Source organism: Saccoglossus kowalevskii, chromosome 9, assembly GCF_978046115.1.
Source record: "Saccoglossus kowalevskii chromosome 9, keSacKowa6.1, whole genome shotgun sequence".
Taxonomy (NCBI): Eukaryota; Metazoa; Hemichordata; class Enteropneusta; family Harrimaniidae; genus Saccoglossus; species Saccoglossus kowalevskii.
Genome location: NC_140649.1, coordinates 12768132 through 12783047, shown reverse-complemented (window position 1 = coordinate 12783047; position 14916 = coordinate 12768132). Strand labels below are relative to the sequence as shown.

General features: G+C 36.1%; 2 protein-coding genes across 3 annotated transcripts in view; both read left to right on the top strand.

Moving 5' to 3' along the window:
- The window catches only part of LOC100371047 (dynein light chain Tctex-type protein 2B-like), a 46614-nt gene extending 32186 nt beyond the window's left edge, over positions 1-14428 (top strand). Inside the window, exons 1-2 of one of the 2 annotated variants that reach the window (XM_078006593.2) lie at positions 13140-13289; positions 13478-14428. In XM_078006593.2, the coding sequence (XP_077862719.1) occupies positions 13659-14267 (609 nt within the window). In that variant the 5' untranslated portion in view covers positions 13140-13289; positions 13478-13658 and the 3' untranslated portion in view covers positions 14268-14428. Of the gene's footprint in view, positions 1-13139; positions 13290-13477 lie in introns of those variants that run through there. The other variant, XM_002731723.3, reaches the window with a different exon arrangement.
- Positions 4228-10925, top strand: LOC146738337 (uncharacterized). The gene is made up of 8 exons (XM_085503171.1): positions 4228-4361; positions 5029-5204; positions 5355-5567; positions 6221-6307; positions 6620-7240; positions 7710-7902; positions 9302-9568; positions 10393-10925. Exons 2-8 carry the CDS (start codon positions 5031-5033, stop codon positions 10536-10538), a joined length of 1701 nt encoding a protein of 566 aa, XP_085359297.1. The 5' UTR covers positions 4228-4361; positions 5029-5030; the 3' UTR covers positions 10539-10925.
- Positions 14429-14916: the final 488 nt, after the last annotated feature.

Sequence of the window (14916 nt, the reverse complement as noted above, 5' to 3'; positions counted from 1 at the left end):
AGACAAGTTTATAAAATGGCGCTCCCCGCCGACAACCAATGAGCAAACGAGATCAAACGATGTGCACAACAGGGCCATGTTCCAAGTCAGATTGGGGTGCACTGTGATATATCGACTGACTGGTCGATCATGTAAATGAAATATTACACTGCCATTACTGTTTATTAATTCAAGATATAGGTAAATCATAGAAAGTAACAATAACATATAAATTTAAAATTATCCTTCTTGTGCATCCCCGTATTTGAAATAGTTTGTTCCATATACGCGTGGTTGATGGCAGCAAATAATTTGCATTTTAAAGGTCAGACGATGTTTGCGAGTTTTTCTCCCGGATATTCTCACCATGTTAGTGTCAGAAAACAATGTAGCAAAGGTGATAAGTTGGTAGCATCATGATTAAGATTACTCTTAGCGTCAGGATTAAGATGTTTATTGGTAGCATCAGGATTAAGATTACTCGTAGCGTCAGGATTAAGATGTTGGACTCAATTCGACATATAAACGCTGCAGTTTTAGAACAGCACATATATTTCCAGCTCGGCCTCGCTACGGTAAAGTCCAATCGTCGTTTAATTCAACGAGTACTATCGTTTACATATCCAATTTACCGGGATGTCACAACAAGCTACCAGTATGGCCAAGAAGCGTGTTTGGTGGTTGACTGAGGAAGACGGGCGCATTCACGTTTATGTTGCCGAAGGGCAGGGAACTTCCAAAAAAGTTTCAAAACTTCTGAACAAGAAGACAGAAGAAGCATTCGGACACGTGAAAGAATGCAGGGCCGTTGGAGACAAATTTATAAAGGTAAATGCATATAGGTTATTACGTAATTCTAACCACATAGAGCTGTGTAGTGTATTTATTTTTAGATTTTATCGATAGAGCGAATTTTTGTCCTCATAATGAAAAATAGGCCCATTGACCAGACGCTCATCGCTTGATCGGGGAAGACTGGGGAGTGGAGCAAAGCAATAGTATTATAATACACATACCGGTCCGGTGACCATGTTGTTATTTTGTAACATGTCGTGCTAATTTTTACCAAAATTCCCGTTGAAAATACCTGACCAAAGTTTGGAGTTAAATAAAGATAACTGCCCGGGATAACTGCTGGTACCACAATCCTCCTCGAGCTCAGTAATTTGGCGTTTACAAGATCTTTTCTAGATAATACTGGGGGATTTGATGATCATGGAGCTAGAAAGAATATGATTGACTATACCGTTTTGAGTATGTAAATTAGGACCAAGATACCAAAGGCAGCCATATTTCAACAAATAGTGAAACATTTCCCAGTCATTAAACTCAAGATGTTAGTACATTGTATATTGTTTCTTTTGGCTCTAAACTGTGGATAAAGTCAGAAGTATACAGTGGCTTGTTAGGGCCATTCATTGTTTTTCGAATTTCTCACATTTTCACTTGTATTTTCCTGCTTCATTTTGAATTTCTGACAATTTCACTTTAATTTACGACTCGGTGGAAATAATTTTCTCCGCAGTGTAAATGTTTAAACCGTGGTGGAAATAATTGTCTCCATGCTGTAAATATTTAAACCGCGGTAAGAATAATTTTCTGCATAATGTCAAATTTCCGACATTTTCACTTTAATTTAAACCACGGTGGAAATATTATCACTGCGGTGAGAATAATTTCTCTGTGGTGTAAATATTCACACTGTGGTGTAAATTAAAGTGAAAATGTTGGAAAATTCAACATTATGCAGAAAATTATTCTCACCGCGGTTTAAATATTTCCACCGAGGTCTAAATTAAAGTGAAATTGTCGGAAATTTGAAATGAAGCTGAAAAAGTGGTAAAAGAAATGGAAAAAAAAAATGATTAAATTAAACATGTAATTTTGTTATGTTTTGTTTAGTTTTTTTTAATGAACATGGGAATTTGTAATTTATGTGTCAAGGTGTGAAATTGTTTTTTAGGAAAGTTTTGGAAACCTCTATACTGAATTCAATTTATATTGGACTGTGAGGTGTCACTCCCTGTCATCGTGGAAGGCTACTACAATAACTTCCATTCTACCATATTGTGAACAATTCACAAATCATTGCAGCGTTTTCACCATAGACCTCAAAAAGAGTACTGCTGACAGTGCAAATAAACATATGGTTTATTGTGAGATTATTTGGAAGATTATAACCCAGGTTAAAACAAAAGAAACTATGTAGTTGCCTGTCCCTCTCTTTAGAAAGAGTACTGCTGACAGTGCAAATAAACATGTGGTATATTGTGAAATTATTTGGAGGATTATAACCCATGTTAAAACAAAAGAAACTATGTACCAGTAGTTGCCTGTCCCTCTCTTTCTAAGGTCTATTGTTTCATGAAGTACATAAACAGTTTCAGGCCCTATTACATCATGGCTGCCTTTGCCTAATTTGCATAATAGAATTACTTTCAAAATCAGTTTCATAACAATAGGCCAACTCAGAAGTTGAATATCTAGTTAATTACGACTGCTACAGAGATACTGTTTTTTTTTTTCTATTTCTTGTGCTATACACTGTTATTATAAATTCAGCACAGTCTTCTATTTCTATTGTTTCATATTATAGCTGTATTCCAGTTCTAAATTTCAAAATAAGTGCCAACTTCAACTAGTTTAGAGAAAACTTCCATAGCCTAAACTTTGGCTTGGTACATAGACTTGAATAGTCAAAATTCTATTGTATGCATACATGTACTTGCACAAGATGAAATATGATGAGTACCCAACCCAGATCATGTAAAATAATATCCAGGAATTTGTTTCATGATCACTTTTAATGTTGTAACTCATGGCTTCTATTTTAAGCCTTTATAGAAGATGTATAAATAAGGGATGAACCATTTTTTTATTTTATGTGTAACCACAAACACCGACTTCAGGCCAAAAAGAACCTAGTAAATTAAGTTCACGAACTGTCCACCATAAAAGATTTGGATATGTTAAGAATATATTTTACTTGCAAAATATGAATGACCGATGTTCAAATCTTGTTCCAGCAACAAGTCGCACATTCGGTGTCTTTAATAATGCATGTTCTGATTGGTTGTCTAGTAATTGCGACTTGAACATGAATAACGATCTTTGTTGGGGTGCGTATGAAAAAATTATACCAACATATAACCCCAACAAAAGATCTGATTTTAATCAGATTGGGGTAGTCCATATGAATTTAAATGCATGTGGATTAGGGATGGGCCAGTATCCCTTGTGGGTGCACATTCCAGATAATTACTGATCTGTTATAAAGGGAAAGACCATTTAACACTGGTGGGGAATTTTAGCAAGGGTTTCAATAAACTTGCATATTTTCACAAGATCAAGGTTCTAATAGTTCAACTATTTTTTTATTTTTACAGTTTCTATTTCATAAAAAAGATGGTAGACCTGATGCTTATTTGCTTGAGCGAACAAAGTTTGAATATAACCGCTCTGATTTCAGTCGGCAACTAAAAGAAAATGCAAGCAATCAAGAATTTGTAAAAATGTTTAGTGACATATGCAGTTCCATGGCTATAGCTTCCTGTAGTAACACTTCAGGATCATCAAATGAACAGTTGTCACTGTCTAGTAGCAGTGATGATGGAGATTCCAGTGTTTCATGCCAGGCTGAGTCTGTGCATATAAGGTTAGTAATAATCTTGTCCTAATGCCTTATTTTATATTACAGGAGTTTATAAGATACAAATTTTGTTGTTATCAGGAAAACAAGTTTGAGTGGAAAAACTAAACATTATCATGGCTCCAAAACACATGATTAAAATGTAGAGCCCTCGTATCCTGTAATTTACAGTACCATAAAAAATGACAAAAGATGACTCACCCCACCACCCCCCACAAACAGTACTTTAATAATGTCTTTTATTAAATACTTTCCTATGTTTTACCAATTTGCATTTAATAAATGTAAATGAAAGACCCTCAGACAGTATAATTATCATTAGTGCCAGGCAGAGTTGAATAATTATGGGGTATTGGGGCACAATATTAATTTACACAATATTACTTTACTACTTAATTTTACATTTAAAATAGTTATGAATTGAATCAAAGTATATGTATGGATTTCCAGTATTCCAAGTTGTTGTAAAAAAATAAGCAAAGTACATGTATGCACAAAAGTCAGAACAATTCATGAGCCAGAAATGTTCTTACTGTCATTTGTGTTGTGTTATAAAAAAACAATCATTTCTTTTTTTCAGTCTTTTAGAAATGACAAAAAAAAAAAAAGAGCAAGAAAAGAAAATTGACAAAGTCAGTGGAAATTAGCAGCGCTTCATTGAAAAAGCAGAGAACAAACTCAAGTGACACCACTCAGGAAAAAATTGCAGATGATGTGACAGCAGCTTATTGTGGCAAGTATACTGTTCATTTTGATATTTGATTCTTTAACTGCCATATTTCATAGTTTGTTTTATAATCTTGGAATTTGGGGCTGGATATTTGTTCTTCACAAGGAGAGGATGCATTTTTGGCTTTTTTTATAATAATTCTTTTTTTTTGGGGGGGGGGGGGCTGACTTTATTTAACCAGGTCCAGGATCCAATGAGCCATTGGGATGGTGCTTGCTCCAGCATGTGTCTGTCTGGGGATGTTCCTACCAGAAGTGAGAGTAACGAACTTGTATTTTTGACCATATCTCAAAAACAATGTATCATAAATACATGTGTCCAAACATCCTGGAATTCTTGGATGATTTCTTATCACTAAGGAGGGTTGTCAAAGGTCAAGATGACCATAAACAAAAAGTAGTGAAATCACCTTTTTCGGCCATTTCCCCTGAACAAAAATGGGACCAGGTAAATTAGAATCCCTGGGTAATACGTCAAGGACAGGACATTTAGCAGTGGCACACTTTTTAGGTTATTATGCCCTGCAAATCTACTCTGCAGAAGTTGATTACTCTTTGAAAGGTCAACAGTCAAGGTCACCATTTTACATCTGATTACCATATGATACATGCATCTGCGATTAGGCAGTTTTTAAATCTGTACTCATTGTAATTTATATTTTGTATTCAAGGTATGTTCCAAATCGATACAGAAGTATTGCAAGTAAAACAACAGGTTCGGCAACCTGATGCTGTGTTTTTAAAAAATCTTGTAACAAATATGGTGGAGTTTGCTGATGAGGCTTATCAGCCTCTTTGTGTATTAGTTGAGGATATTGAAAGTCCTGGAGACTTTGACAAGAAAAAGGTAAACCACATTATGTAATAATTACCTATTAAACTATAATAGATTGACCATAGAAGAATTGCCTTGTTATTTTCATAGTGGAAAATGAAAATGGTACAATGCCTGGCAGAAAATACAGTGTGACACTAACCATTAAATGATTAATTATAGGTAAATGGTTACAATTATCAAGTAATTGGAGGCCAGCATTGTCTTTTGGCTACAAAGGAAATTGCAAAGACAATGAAGTACATAAGTGATGACAGGTTTAAGACCCGTAACTGTGTGGTGTATGCTGGGTTGAATAGTGAGCAGCAGCGGTGGTTGGCTGTTAAGCACAACTCAACTGGTGAATATAGGCATGCCATCACATTGAAGGACAAGGTAATTTTTCACTGTTTTAGCTCCACTGTTGGTGAAATCAACGACATAGATCTCTTCCATATTACTGAGTGTCTGTATAAGCCTGTAGTCAATTTACTGTTGGTGAAATCAATGACATAGATCTCTTCCATATTACTGAGTGTCTGTATAAGCCTGTAGTCAATTTATTACATTTTCAGCTTCTTCAACACCGCTGGACCAAATTTTTTCATTCGGTAAAATATTCAAATTTGAATTCTGGAGACGGCTTCTTCTCCAAAACCACTGGACCATTTATTCTGATTTTATTGCGATTTTTATTTTGTGGTGAAACATTATAAGACTTTTACTCGTTACTAGAAGCAATGGATTTCCCATAATACACTCACACAATTTTCATCTTCCTTGTGCAAAGAACAATGAGCTAATGTGCTACCAGTGTCTGTAACACTGTGACACTCGTATCTCAAGATCCAGACTTATTTAAATTCAAATGAATTTTGGCACACAGCTAATATATGAATACTTTTATACATGTGCTGATTAGTTGATAAGCTGCTCATGCATATTAATTATATATAAAATGTACAAAGTTTCATTCCCTGCCAATATCGTGCCACTCTCTGCGTTGTATATGCTTTGGCTAAGCCATCCATGATTTTTCTTATCTACAGGTTGAAGTTTGCAGAAGATATCGAGATGAAATCCCAGATAAAGATAAATTAAAGTGGAAGGCCTCATGTGGTCTTATCCTCACTCAGGTACAAATTTGTTATAAGACTTCTTGTGGTTTGATAAGCAGGGATTGTGTTCACCTAAAATTTGGCCTCCCTGACTTAAGTTAATAAAGAAGGTACCTGTGAAATCACATCTTTAATAAAATATCTAGGATCAATTTTCAGTTTCTAGGAGTTTTGTGAATCTGACTCATCTTGTTGAAATGCTGATACAAATCCTGGTGTGTTTGATTTGTGGTGAAATCTTCACTTCCGAATTCAAACTTCAGTTTTGCAACTTGCTCCATGATACATACTATGCTTAGCAGTATTCTGACAATATTTTTTAATTTTCAGAAAAAAGGAAACCAGCTGCTTGAGGTGGTTTGTTTTTTGGCTTCACTTGATGACTCAACATACAAGATTCTAGAAGAAATCTTCCAAATGCATGAAGAGGGAGCACTGAAAAAACAGAAACTGAAGGAGAGTAGTATCTCCAAACCGGATATACCACCATATGTGTTTCGCACACTACGATCATTGGATAGTGAAACAGTCAAATCTTTGTTGACTGATGTGAGAGACAGAAATACTACAATATCCGAATTTTACAAAGAGTCACAGGCACTTTACAAAATATCTTTGGTGCAAAAGTCATTCATCCAATTAATGGATTTGAGCTCCTGGGATGAAGTGGTCGAAAAGTACCCATCGGAGACAACAAGAGAAAATTTAGTGAGATTTTCTTCCCTTTCATTTCGCCCAACAATACCAGATGTCTTTGTTAATTATTGTCAAAGGCTGAGAATTGAAAATTCACCAGTAAACCAGGGCGAAACAAATGCAGTTTTTCATGGGAAGAACAAGACTAGATCATTTGTCGTAGAAGGAAGTTCCATGGAATTAGACCCAGAACAATTGAAAAAAATTACTGGTCATCTCACTGGTGTGGATCTTGTGATTTTAGACACCCCACAGGTAAGCCAGCCTATAGGAAAAATGTAATTCCCAATTAAATTCAGATAAAAAATTGTTTTGCATCATTTACTCGTTAACCCTTTCTTGTTTCTGCAAAACAATTTGATGAAAATAGTGTAATATTATTGTAGATAGTTAAATTGAAATGTTTATGCAGAAAGGGATGGGGTGTAAACAGGTTCATCCAGGTTTGATCTTAAATAAATAAAATGTAGTACTGGATGGTTAGGAGATTCAATGAATGAAATCTTTTACAAAAAATTGTTTGTATTATTAAATTGATGCATCACCTTTTCATTGTAATGTAATTTCCAAAATATTTGATAAATTAGTCCATTTTTTTGACAACCATTTTGTACATAGTAATTATTTGCCATTGATAATATTACTGGAATTTCCAGATTTCTGCCTTCTACCGTCACCACCATCTTGTAATGTCAACACATATTTTATTCTTTTTAAATTGCAGGATTGGCGAGGTAAAGAAATAAAATCATTCTTTGTGACAGTGAAAAATGTGAATGTGACAGCCCGTGTGTCAAATTATACCATGATTGTTATCTGCGAAGTTGATACTATACATGTGGTGAAAGAACAGCTAAAATCTGCTGGCTATGCCAAAATTGATGTAGCCTACACCTACATAGAAGATGCATCGTCAGGTGAGAAAATAGCCACTCTCCAAACGTGCAACACTGGATTTGGACAACAGTGACATAAGTTGCTGATGGGAATTTGTTTATATGAAAAAAAAATCCAAGGTTTCATGCTGGTCTTGGGGGGGGGGGGGGTAATTCTGCACTCTGCACCCCCCAAATAAAATTCACCCCCAGAATGTCATGAAATTGAGGTCCCTCCCAAACCCACAACATTTCCCCAAACACCGAAACCCGCCAGAAATCCTGATATCCTTAGAAAATTGGATAAAAAAGGTGGAAAACAATATTTTTGACTTCTTGTTAGAAACTGTTGGCTGGATTACTATCAAATTCAGTGGTCCTCTGATGTAATGTGTACATAAAAAAACTTTAAAATGTTTTTCGTATAATATTTTTTAGCTCCTGTTGTCCTATAATTGACAAAAAGGGAGCTGATGTTGTAGTGATGTCTGTATAAACGTGTCATGCCAATTGGGAATATACTATTGTAGACGTGCACGACCTGACAAGATTTTTTGTCATTCTGAATATGCTGGTTAACTATTTTTCATATTAATCAGCTGCAGTATTTCAACATACTTTATATATTTGGAGAAATCCTGGTAGGGTTTCAATGATATTCGACACACAGATGCTCTGAAGTGGTCCACACCACTGTTATTTGTTGTGACAAATCCATGCATACTACTAGTAATTTGCACATTTATAACTTTTAGAAAAAATTCATTTATTCCATGTATATTTTAAGAACCAGGGATAGTTTCATAAGAACCAATCTGAAATAATTTGTGGTGATTTTTTTTGACTGTGTTAGATACGTGGGGTGGTGCTCTCTTCACTTGGCTGATTTAATAGGATTAATGTATTTTCAATTTTCTATTTTAAATTATTATTGTTATTTTTGACTTTTCAAAAACCATTACCAATTCCCTCTATTAGAAGCACAGAGTGCTATCACATATAGTATGCATGGGCCTAGCCTGCTTTTTTAGGATTTAGTTGTTGGTATTTTTGTTTCATAAAAACTCTCACAAAATGTTTTTTCAGCTCCCTGTCAACAACTATGACAACTAGTTTAAATAATGTTTTTATGTGCTGTACTGGTCCTACTTGGTATTTGCTCATATTGCTGAATTCACCTAAAATCTATTAATCATAATCATTGCTAGGCATAGGTATAAATGTTGTGTTAATGCATGGAATTATCAATATGAATATTCTGGTTAAATGTTTCAAGAATCACATTATGGAAGCATTGTTAATTTAGTTTTCTGGTAAATGACAAACCATTATTATACTAGAATACTTTGATTAAAAATTATTGGTAACTTTTTAAATTGCTTGCAAGATTTTGTTCAGATGATAATACTCATTGGTCAGTAAACTTTGTATTTCTCCTTAGATACTGCTACATTAACAAATGCCATCCAACCTGTGGTTATAGGGTATTGGGCCAGTGATGGCAAAGTAAAAAGAAACGTATTAAACATAAAAGAAGATTCACCTATCAGCAGACACAATTTCTGGAGAACTCAAAAACCAGTTCTTGACAAGGATGGAGATGGTGTCATAGTTAATAGTCAACAAAAACATGTACAGTTTTTCAAGACCCTATTAGACAAATTTTCATACCCAAATCAGTGGGTTCTTGACGCATGTTGTGGCACTGGTGAGTAGCTTATAGATTATTCTAGTTGGGGATTTCTTCAAAAAGTTGTATAAAGAACTTAGGATAAACTATTTTTGTTTTAAGTGGCTGTCATTAAGGAAAAAAAGGAAAACGTTTGGCTTTGTTCACCCAAATTCAAATGCATGGGGATTAGCAATGGACCAGTGGTTTTTGCAGCGAGTATGCATGCTGCTATGTGTATTTCAGGATTGGGGTGATAAGTTTGGTACGTGGGTCATTACTGTCTATTGTATCACAATTTATAAGGCTTTTGTGTGAAAACACATTTAATTAAGAGATCACCCTGTATGATTTGTAGAAGAGAAGAGTCATAATCCAGAAACCTCTTAAATTCACATCTTATATGAGTAGTTAGTGGGTGAGAAGGTTTTGTGCAGTTTAGAATTGGGCTAATAAATGTCATTTTTTCCCCATCAGCAACTTATTTTAGGAGCTTTATACCGGGGTAATAAACTAAGGACTCGATCAGTATGTTTTGTAGGGGGAGAGTTAGAATATTTAAACCAATCAACTTCATTCTGATGAAGTGAAAACTTGTAGGAGAAACTGTCAGTGATTTTGGTGTACTTTCATGTTTGTCTATCAGATTAAGTTGGCTAAAACTATTCTTGGGAGGTGTCAGTTGAGTTGTTATGCATTGTTTATTGTCTTGAGTTTTTAAATGTCTTCAGTTTTTGCTTAAGATTGTGATGGAGAGGTTCAAAATAATTTTCGGGCAGCTGAGATTTCATCTTTCTCCTCCTTTCCTCTCCATGCACTTTTCTGTATGCTGATACAGCTTTTCTTTTATCACCACCTTGTAGGTACAGCCATTGTTGCTGCCATGGCTTGTGGCAGAAACTGCATTGGATTCGATACCGACAGAAGACAAGTTGAGCACTCAATTGTCAAGTGTGACTCTATCATAATTGGTGAGGATGAAGACATGGACATGGACTTGGACGACTAACAAACCATTACCACATTGTATTTTTAGCTCTGTTGTCAATGTAAATTTTTTACTTTTTCGACTTCTTCTTAAAAACTACAAGGCTGAATGTTTTGAATTCTTGTTGAAAACAGCAAGTCTGATTGCTTGAATACTGTATGTATTGTTCATTTTCTGATGACATCTTCAATTCTCTAATTTTGATGAATATTTTTGTCATTTTTGATAAAAAGTGATATTTTCGACTTCTTGTTAAAAAACGCAAGTCCGATTTCTTTGATATTACGTATATAGGTACTACATGTGGACCTCTCTCAGATTAGTTCATTTCGTGATATCTTTAATTATAAGACAGGCTGCTTGTTATTTCATTGAAAGCATCGTTTTTAAATAAAACATCTAACTTTAGATTTTGTGAAGTCATGATTTTGTTTTCATATATGTTTCAGTTTAAAGTTTATGTTGGTTGCTGCCTATCCAGTCTGACAGATTGACAGTGTTGTCAGCATGTTGTGGCCACGCTGATTTGACAACACTCATATTAGTCGACAATTGTCAACTATTTTGAAGCCAGCCCCATTTGTCGACAATTGTCAGCTATCTACGTCAAAGCCGAGTTCTCAACAATTGTCGACTATATCCAAGCAGACAATTGTCAGCTATCTACGTCAAAGCCGAGTTCTCGACAATTGTCGACTATATCCAAGCAGATTTCTCGACAATTGTCGACTATATCCAAGCAGAGTTCTCGACAATTGTGGACTATATCCAAGCAGAGTTCTCGACAATTGTCGACTACGTCAAAGCAGAGTTCTCGACAATTGTGGACTATATCCAAGCAGAGTTCTCGACAATTGTCGACTACATCAAAGCCGAGTTCTCGACAATTGTCGACTACGTCAAAGCCAAGTTCTCGACAATTGTCGACTATGTCCAAGCAGATTTATCGACAATTGTCGACTATATCCAAGCAGAGTTCTCGACAATTGTCGACTACGTCAAAGCCGAGTTCTTGACAATTGTCGACTATGTCCAAGCAGAGTTCTCGACAATTGTCGACTATGTCCAAGCAGAGTTCTCGACAATTTTCGACTACGTCAAAGCCGAGTTCTCGACAATTGTCGACTACATCAAAGCCGAGTTGTCGACTATATCCAAGCAGAGTTCTCGACAATTGTCAACATTTTGTGGGCATTCTCATTTGGTGGAGACTAAATAATATTCACTAAATTGCAATATTATGACAAGCGAAAAATTTTTGGCAAGCACAGACCTATTTAATTGAAAAAATTCAGAACTGAAGACTTTTAAAATGCATAATCTGAAATTAGAACAAAAGTACAATGCTCATTTGGATATTTTTATATTTTTTATTTTTTTCCTTATTATATTGCTACAGTGAATATAGGTTTCATGAAAGTTAATGCAAAACTTGTGATAGTTCATAGGAGATAACACACTCTATTTTTTTTTATGATCTTCAACACCTGATTTGCATCACCACAATTAAGGATGTATGAAATGAAAAAATAAAGTGAAATATTGTGGAATGTTTTTTTTTTTAAATTCGTATGTAATTGGTAATTGTTACAATAATTATCTGTTTTTATATCCAATAACTCTATGAAGGATTTTTTTCTTGATATATTTCACTATTTTATGACAAAAAGCTGCTTTTTGTGATTTTTTTTGTTGAAAAATCTAATAATCCCTCAATATCGGAAAAGGTAAAATGTTTATCGGAGTGTTGTGGGAAAACTTAGGGACCTATAGCTGATAACCGGTAACAAAAGAACACGCGATTTAAATTAACGCATTCAATTTACCACCCCGCCCAACTAGACTTGTTAATAAAAAATACTAAAAATGTATAGACATTTTATTGGGTCGACTGTATACACCATGTATCTCAGGTGGGTCCAAAGGTCAATTCAGAGCCAAACAGTGTTATCAGTCGTCACTACGTATTGAAGAAATGGGCGTCTCATAGTGTCACTCGCCAAGCACCTCCTACAAATTCCTCCTACAAAATAATAAATTTCAACATTTGTGTGTACTGCGAAATTAAAGCGCGATGGTTGATATGGGACTCATGACGACGTATACAACGCGTGTCAAATACAGTTTTTGTTTGCATGAAATTTGGACACGCACTGCCCTATGATCACAATCCCTTTAACATGCCATACTTACTGGGTAAGAAAGAGAAATCGGCGTTATAATTACAAATATATCCACAAAGTAAATTGATGTACCTCAAATATGCCAAATACTAGTAATGGGGGTTAAGAACGTGCTCTCAAATGTTAGGAGATAATAAAAAAAAAACTATTGTTAACGTCTCGAACTATTCGTGAAAGTCGTGGCGAAATTAAATGTGGAATTTGACCAAACAAATGTGCGATTTCAACCCTGCGTGAATTTGATTTTATTATTCTTTACTTATCTCTTGCCAAGTTTATTGTCTGTGTATATAAGCGATTCGGTTCAAAGGTTAGTTGGATCGACGCTCAGCCAATACAAACACTCCAGTCAACTGTTACTAAACTACGCAGTAATGTATTGATTGATTCCGTGCCTTCAGTGTCAGTGGGGTCTGCATGTTCTTTTCACACCACGCGCCGACACGACATTTTTTTTCACAGTGTTTTGTGTCACTGAGTCGTGTTTAGTATCGCTGTTTGTGGGATTATATAGTTGAAAGTCGTCTGAGCTTGGATCAGAAGACAGACTTCATTGTCTGGGGACCATCGGTTAATAGGAGCCTTCTCAGTGAGTGTAATACAGACAAGTATTTTTCTTTTAATTTTGTCATGCTATGTGCTCCCCGCTGATATGCGCTGAAAAATTGTCGCGTGGTATGAACCTGATTCAACTGTATTGAACATACCTCTCATGTTAACACCAATCTGGTACGGGCATTTCACCTCTCTATAACTTATGTGTTGCTTTGTTCGCAGGTACGTACTCGAGAATACAGATAAACAACACGGTTACCAGGGTTACGTTGCCAGCGGCTTCGACACTGTGTATTGCCGCGACCATAGCTTGGCGGGTATTTTTAATCTGCGACTTTTTATGTTGAGCTTTGAACAATATATCATGCCAAAGAACTTGTAGAATTTCAAAGAAGAAATAATCATGTCAAACGGACAACCAACCCGAAGAATTTCACAAGTGTCCCGGCGAACGTCAATGAGCTCTGGCTCGGGGCAAGGCATGGGACAGATGCCTGGCTACGGAGCGTCTCCGGCAGCGGCTCACCGATGGAGAAAACTGTCTCGCACCATGTCGCTGGCGTTGTCGATGGGGCGAAGATTCTCTTACCTGGGGCGGCCATCTGTCGCTGGGATGCACTCTGACCACATGAGAATGCCCAAAATGGAGGTGAAGCTGGAAAACACGTACCAGCTGAAACCGGATGAAGATAAGAAGTACAGTCCCCACGCGGTTAGGACGGTCATGCAGAATATATTGGACTCTACGCTTGACGGTGTTCGATACGACCCAACGTCTTCGGCCATTGTCGCACAAAACCTGACGGATGTTATAAAAACGCGAATCAAGGAATTTAACTATCATCGGTATAAAATCATCGTCACAGTTTATATCGGCTCTCAAAAGGGGCAGAGTCTACAGATGTCGAGTCGAGCCATCTGGGACACCGAAAACGATAATTTTTCCACTGCAACCTATACAAATGAATCGTTATTTTGCGTAGCTTTGGCCCACGGAGTGTACTTCGAATAGAAGTTGTACAAAGACTATGTCAATACTCGAATCAGGTACAATAAATACTAAGTTGCGTGCAATTTCTTTTTTTCTGGGATCTTGAACTCCATGTATCTGTGCCGCTGTTAACAATATGTAACATGTTGATAAAACTTAACTCTGTTGTTAATTCTACAAAACGTGTCGCGCATAACATTGCTATTCTGATAGCAACAAGGGGTTTCTTTTAATAATAATGTCGAACGGGTTATTTGTCCACCTTTCTATGAGTATGTATAGTCTGGGCATTCGCACCATTTTATCGCTTGGGGTAGTGTGTAACCATAACGACCTGGGTACTTAACAATGCATGCCACGTAAAGGGCGCCTCGTGTTTGGTATGTCAATACACCGATGTTGATACGAATAAGTTATTGTTGCGTCGAGTGTTTTTTCTTCGTTCGAGGTTATATTAGGGCAATCAATTACAATGCTTATAAAACTAGCTACATTAATCAGTTGCAATATCTGGGTAGCTACGATCACGGACAAGCATTTGGAAGATCGCGCTACGTTGAAATGCGACATCACACGTGTAATTTTCCGTTAATTGGGTCAACACAGCGAACGTTGCGAATTCATTTCGGCTCGGTTCAGTATAGCGTTACACACGCTCATTATTACAGCA

Coding starts and splice junctions, on each gene's coding strand:
- LOC146738337 (XM_085503171.1), top strand. CDS start 5,031: ATGTTCCAAATCGATACAGAAGTATTGCAAGTAAAACAACAGGTTCGG. Junction 5,568..6,220: donor CCATCACATTGAAGGACAAG/GTAATTTTTCAC, acceptor TCTTATCTACAG/GTTGAAGTTTGCAGAAGATA. Junction 9,569..10,392: donor TGACGCATGTTGTGGCACTG/GTGAGTAGCTTA, acceptor ACCACCTTGTAG/GTACAGCCATTGTTGCTGCC.